This window comes from Polistes canadensis, unplaced genomic scaffold, assembly GCF_001313835.1.
Source record: "Polistes canadensis isolate GaletaPanama2010 unplaced genomic scaffold, ASM131383v1 scaffold_112, whole genome shotgun sequence".
In the NCBI taxonomy this organism is placed as follows: Eukaryota; Metazoa; Arthropoda; class Insecta; order Hymenoptera; family Vespidae; genus Polistes; species Polistes canadensis.
In genome coordinates this window covers 484,812-491,746 of record NW_014569659.1, presented here as the reverse complement: position 1 = coordinate 491,746, position 6,935 = coordinate 484,812, and the positions used below count along the sequence as shown (strand labels likewise).

At 34.1% G+C, this 6,935-nt stretch overlaps 1 protein-coding gene across 1 annotated transcript; it reads left to right on the top strand.

The window, feature by feature from the left end:
• Positions 1-3,643: 3,643 nt before the first annotated feature.
• LOC106787727 lies at positions 3,644-6,656 on the top strand. The gene is made up of 3 exons (XM_014750342.1): positions 3,644-3,707; positions 3,762-4,488; positions 6,038-6,656. The coding sequence occupies exons 2-3, from the start codon at positions 3,827-3,829 to the stop codon at positions 6,654-6,656; spliced, it is 1,281 nt and encodes a 426-aa protein (XP_014605828.1). The 5' UTR covers positions 3,644-3,707; positions 3,762-3,826.
• Positions 6,657-6,935: the final 279 nt, after the last annotated feature.

Below are 6,935 nucleotides of genomic sequence, written 5' to 3'. Positions count from 1 at the left end.
CCGTCCCTTTGGCTCGGTAGTGCCAAAAGACCCTTCCGTTCTTCTTTACGATTTCATTTCGAGCCGTTTTTCCCCTTATTCCATTTTCTCTTTTACTTTAAGAAGAACGTAGACGAAACGTTCGCGAGTTTAAAAAGAAATTGCTGGTTACTTCGTATTGTTTTGCGTAGCCGCTTTAAAGCTAAGCGAGTTTTTCTCTTCTATCCATGGAAGAAGGAAGAAAAGAAGATTAAATCTTCCTTTTCTACAAAAGCGGGGACAGTTTTCGAAGCAAGCAAGCAAGCAGGCAAGCAAGCAAGCAAGCAAGTAGGAAAGCTTGATCGCCGGACTCGCCGTTTGGAAAAAAAAAAACAAAAGGGAAGAATAGATCCCTCCGGTGACTGCTCCATTTTTTCTTCTCGTTATTCCGCCTTTTTTTTTTTAATCGCAAACGAATACTTCAAAGACCGTATATCTCCTTTCTAAAACGAGAGCATATTGTACTAACGCATTGTCCTAACTGATATCTCGAGTAGCAGATTTTCTCCCCGAATAATCGTAGACTTCTTATACGTTGGCGATTCGTATTTTCTTATTATGAATGTTATAATATTCTGTTAAGAGCATAATAATTACCGTACAGTATTAAACTAAATTTTGAACAATATTTTTCTACGACATAAGTAATAGTATAAATCTATGATGTATCGATCGTATCGTGAAAATAATAAATACTCGTAGTTACACGATCGAATTCAAAGTTCATCCTAGTAAAGCGATTAGTATTGGCTTGAAACTATCAAGGAAACTCGGTACGTCAGTCGACACGTTAATCGTAGACACGATAATCGGCAGCTAGTCGATTGAATATCGTGAACGTTTCCATAAATCCATCTACGATATGTGATGCCTCATTATTGCCTTTATCCCTAACATTCAACCTATAGATCATCAACCTATACGTCCAACCTATATGATCAATTTATTTGTATACATGTATACGTGTACAATACCGTAACAGCACATCCAAATCGAAGATTCTTTAACAGAATAGTTGAACATCAATGCCGGACAAGGCGAGTTCCCTGTTCGAGTTTCGGTTCAATGATTATATCTCCATGGACATTCGGCTCTTGAAACCTCTTCGAACAGCGGGATCTATTCCGCTTTCGCATGCACGCACAGCGAGTCTACATTATTGCGGCTTATCCGGTATTACGCTTATGTGACGCCGGGTAACATCGCAGCCTTAAGCGGGTACGGTGTATCGAACACGGAATTACCCCATGAATTCTACCCCCACCTCTATTCTGTCGAGTTTCTGCACACAATGCTTTCTCTACCCCCCCCCCCCCGTACCTCGATCGACCACCACCTCCTTTTCTTCTTTTATTTTTATCTATATACAATATATTATGTACTGTTATCGTACGTTCCTTTTTTTTTTTTTTTTTAAAGAACAATCCTTTATTTCACCAGCGTATACTTAAAATTGATTTATTTTATCCTTTATTCTCTCTTTTGTCAAATTATTTTATTTACTTATATTAATGATTTGTTAATTTTGAAAATAAAAAGAAACATTCTGTTATATCATTCTATATAGAATGATCCTTCACAGATGATATGTTATTGCTAGAAACACAAAATGGTTTTCTCTATATCTCTCTCTCTCTCTCTCTCTCTTTCTCCCTTTTACTATGACTTATCGAACGCGACTTGTTGCACGTAGTACACGCTCGATCGCGAAACGATTGTTTCCCGGCATTGTTAGATTACGACGGCGCATGGCCTTTGCTATTAATAACGTTGGCCTGCGATAAAGTCTTGTCGAAAATCCGGATGCTTGGACGGTAATTAAAGATCGTGGAAAACCGATAACGAACAATCGGAATAGACCCCTCCTCTCTTTCTACACCAATAAAACCATCTCTCTCTCTTGAATTTTCTCGATTGTTCGAAAGTGTGCATAGTGAACTTTAACCGAACCTGTTTTCTTCGTAAAAATACGATATCCGATATCTTCTTTGATAAAATAAAGTAACGTTTATTATGACATACCATTTCACTATTTAATATTATTATGCTGAATTTTACTCGGTATTGAAATTTCGAATTATTCGGAAAAATGTGGTGGGTTTCGAAACTTTTGCGCGCTATTCTATATCCTTATTCAAAGCGTATCGCACTTAATTAAGCTCTCTTTGCTGCAACCACGAGGTAAACTCATAGTCTTACAATGAACGCTACGCGAACGTGATCTCGAGAGCCATGTGAAGGGAGAGAACGGGGCTTAAATTCTGCGTTCGGTTTCTTCGGTAGAATACTCGCAGTGTTTTCCTACCAACGTTTGTACACCTCTCTCTCTCTCTCTGCGGTAACTTATGAGCTAGAGGAGCGAATAGAAAATAGGAGTTGGTGGGAAGAGAGAAAGGAAGAAAGATAGATAGAGTTAAATTTCGATAGAGAGAGGGAGAAAATGTAGAAAGCAGAGAAACGGTACGAGTGTTGTTAGAAATTCTACGAGTAACTTCTGTAATCAGCAGTACTCGGTGGTTCTTGGAATCGTCGCGAAATTCCCAGGCGGATCACGTCGTTATTTAACGAGATTATGTCGTTAACCAACAGGATCCAGACCGAATCGATATCGATTCGGCGATATGAAATTAAGCTGGCCCATTCATCCTGATTAACGAGCCTGGCGTGAGCCCGACGTCGTAATCGCATTTACATGTTTTCTTCTGAAATTCCAACTACCCCATCGTATCGAATATTTGACCGTTCTCCTTATACGATGGGTGCCCCAAAAATTTAAGCAATTTTTATAATGTCTTTTGGCTGGGGGATTCGTGAAAAACAATTACTTTTGTAGCTTAAGTAAAAGTCAAATCGTCGAGCAGGTTCTATATTTCCAAACTCGCTTGATATTAGTGGTGGCACTCAAACACACTCGCACCCACACACTTCAAGATATAGACTTATAACAATACAGTCAACAATCACTTCTTACAAAGTTACTATCAATTAATAATGGAGAGCAACAAAAAGCAATGAACGATTCATATAAGAACTCGTCTCAATAAATTAAGATAAAGATTCGAATTAAGACCAGACTCAAAAGTTAAGATTGATTGATTAAGATTTTTTTTACTAAGACTCCAGATTAAGACTTGCTAATTTTACTAAGACTTTCCAAAACTCAGGCTGATTAACCAAGACTCCCTAAGACACAACTAGACGTGCTAATACAAACTTTTACTTAAACTCGCGAGGGCCCAAATGTGGCTCTCTATATAGGTTAAAAATCGTCCTGGTGGGGGTTTGTTCGCACTTATTCCCAAGGGCGCATTCCGCTGACCTAAGCGGTCATGTGATTATTAGATTTCGCCTAGGTTGCATTTTTGGAATGCGCATGCACTGCCGTAGAGGACGAATAGGTCGTAGACGCGCAAGAAATAGGGAGGGGGTTTTCCGGTATATCATCTAATGAAAAAATACAAAGAAAGATTAAGCATCGCTAAGGAAAAGATACTGTTCTAGAAATTATAAGCATGGCGGAACGTTAAAAATAATATTACTAATAACTCTATCTTATCGTCAGGTATATACAATTTTTACAAAAGAAGAATTTGTACATATATGTGCTTCAAAATATAGTTTTCTTGCAGTATGTTATTAAAGTGTTAACGGAAAGTACTGCCGTTGAATTGAGCGTTCATAATATATTCGTAAGTACATAACATAATTTAAGATTATATAATAATTAATTTGTATTTTTTTAGGTTTTCTTATTTTTCTGTTCTATTAGTTTCTTGAGGATTTTATTGTCTAAAATAAAGAATTGGATATGACAAAAATGTACGCTACAAGCATTTATAGTAATAATCAAACACCTCGGATTCGTGATTATTATGATGAATCTATTTGTGCTAAAATAAAGAAAAATCCTTTGGATAAGGATTTTAAGGATTTTGTTAAACTCATACCTGCAAAAAAACTTGCTTCAATTTTGGAAAAATATAGCGATGATGAAGAAACATTAAAGTCATTTGCTTGGATATTGGGCTGTGAGTATAGCAATATGACACGCGTTTTAGAAAACTTATCGGAATATAAAGCGTTAATAAAGTATATCCATGAATCGGGATATAATGGAATGGTAAGATTTCGAATACTTCATGACGCTTATGGCTCGGAAGAGTATATACCACCATCGCCAGTACGATTGAATTCAGAAGAGATGTCGGAAACCGGCATAAATGGTTACCTAAAAGAATACTTTGCTATTCTTCCATTGGAAGAGATTAAAAGACTTCATGATAAAAAAATGGTGCAATCTCCAGCGTTTATGAAATTCAGTACTTATATAAATTCCAATAAATATTATAGAATTGTTGATTCTCTTGAATCAAGTCAAGAATATAAAAATTTCGTACAGAAATCAAAAGAAGCTGGAATTGATTTTGTCGCTATACAAAATCTCAAACTTCGTATTCTTGGTTTCGGGCCGTGAATTATTCGCAACAAATAATCGAAATGAGTTCGTATATAGAATATTTTAAGTTCTTGCCTTTTGTGGTTTATTCCATTTGAACCGACCGTGAGACGGTCGCTATTTATCAGCTTTTTATTGTCAATGCTTACCGAACAACAACTTTTGTTGCATTGTTGTTATCAACATTTTATTAAGTTTAATTATCCTATCCTGTAAGATGCCGCGTATTCTAATATATCCTGTAATAATAGAAAGCGGAAAATTCTCTCTGAGCATATGAACCGCATCGATACTCCCGTTCGCTAGTGTATGCCGAAAAACAGCGGTTGTTTGAAAGTATCTGCGGCTGGTCAGTAAAGTGTTAAGGAAAGGTATACGTTTTTGTAACAAAGATTGAAAATGAATAGTAAAAAATATAAACAGATAAAAATATAGTTTAACTTATGAATGCAGTTATTAGAAGAATATTCGCATGGATAAGTGAATATGGAAAGAAAAGAGAAAAAAATGTAGAAATGCAAAATAGAAATGAAAATTTGATAAAAAAGAAATGTGTAAATTCATTTAGATGCAATTATTTTATTGCCAAGTAATTACACAAATTTAGTAAATATACTAACATTTCCGAACGCACATTCTTATTAAAAACATGTGCATTTTTAAATTGTTTTAGTCGTGCGCCTGTGAAAATATTGAGAACAAATTAAATAATAAGTCTCCTAGTTCGCTTGTAACAAATTTGCGATCTTTATAATACATGTAAAAAAAAAATTGTTGTTGATTATACATGACTATAATAAAATCATTGAAGAATGTTTATTTTCTTTTGTTATTCAGAATAAATTTTCCATTCATTTCTTGATGCAAAAAGTGAAACAATGCAATCGATTATGCACATTATGTTAAATAGTTTTTGTTACCAACTTCAATCTACAGCGCCGAGCTTTTAGGTTATCGAAATCTAAAAATGGGGAACCTAATAAATATTTTCGTACTCGTGCATTAGTCATAACAAATTTCTTATCAACATACACAATTTATATTTTGATATTGGATTTAAAGTTGTTTGAAGAATTTTTAAATAATGAACGTACCAAGACATAAATCCAAACCGATAATTTGTTGCATTGTGATTTCCTGAAAATTCCAGACAATATGATTTGTTTAATAAATTTTTGTATTACCCCAGAAGCCTCATTCTATTGTCCTACGATCCGTTTGATTTTCAATAAATTTAGAATTCTAAGGTTTACATACGTCGATGAATTTTGAATCTGCAAAATCAAAGGTATATATGATTGTTTTCTCTTATAAATATTTTTAATCAAATTCCAACTAATTTCTTATATTTCAGTATCGATATTCATAATCGTACATAAAACTGTTTAAAAAATTATAAAATATTGTCAGTGAAAATGAACTAACGCGGTAGATTATATATCTGTCTTATAATCTGAAGAAATTAATCTATAAATAAAATAAAATGAATGAGTCAGTGATAATAATGGGCGTGGCCGCAGTTATGTCTGCTGTTTTTTTTGGTTTGCTAGCATACAATTTAAGAACTATAATGACGGACACGGATTTATCAAATTTATCAATGCTACGAGATCGAAGCTCTCTAGAAGAAGATTTTTGGGACATTTTGGGATTCCTTCCACTCGTCGAGATTCAAATGACAATCAATAATTATGTTCAATACGATGAACAGTTAAACGAGACAGTGAATTTTATAAATGATCAAAGACGATTCATTTTTTCGGAATTACAGAGTATACCTCAAATATGTCATTTTATTAACATGCTCAAGGAAAACGGATTAGAAGTTGATTATTGGAGTGAAAGTATTGAAAGAACTTGGAAATCTATGCCATCATTTGTTGTATCCGATGAATGTATTGTTTCGGGTGGTTTAACTGGTATGATTAGTCGAATATTAAAAATTATACCGAGAAACGAATTGCACATTTTACTTCAACAAAAATTAAGATATTCCCAAAGTTTTCGTAAACTAATCAATTATTTGAGATCACGATCGTTCAACGATCTTTGCACTGCTATGGAAGAAAACGCAGGTCTTCAACGACATTATTATTGGGCTAAAGAATCTGGACTTGAAATTGTTTTCGCGATCGAGTTCATTAGGAATCTGTATTTTTATCTTACCGAAGAGCTTGGATGAATTTAATTGGATGAATTTAATTGGATGAGTCAAATATTCCTGAAACAGTCAAAAAAAAAACAATTATAATGAACAATTGTTATTGTTAATAAACGAGTCTGATATCAAAGATTATATTAATTAACATAACTATCATTCTTACACTCACGTTCATCTATTATCTTTCTCGCATACACTCACATTTGTTCATATATTTTACAGTCGAGTATGATAGTAGACTAAGTAAAAAAATAAAAAAAACAATTATTTTATGGTTTAGTTTAGATAATAATCATTGAG

What these genes read in the sequence shown, in the direction of transcription:
- LOC106787727 (XM_014750342.1), top strand. Translation starts at nt 3,827, where the DNA reads ATGACAAAAATGTACGCTACAAGCATTTATAGTAATAATCAAACACCT. An exon ending in CGTATTCTTGGTTTCGGGCC is followed by an intron (nt 4,489 to 6,037) that starts GTGAATTATTCG and finishes ATACAATTTAAG; the next exon opens with AACTATAATGACGGACACGG.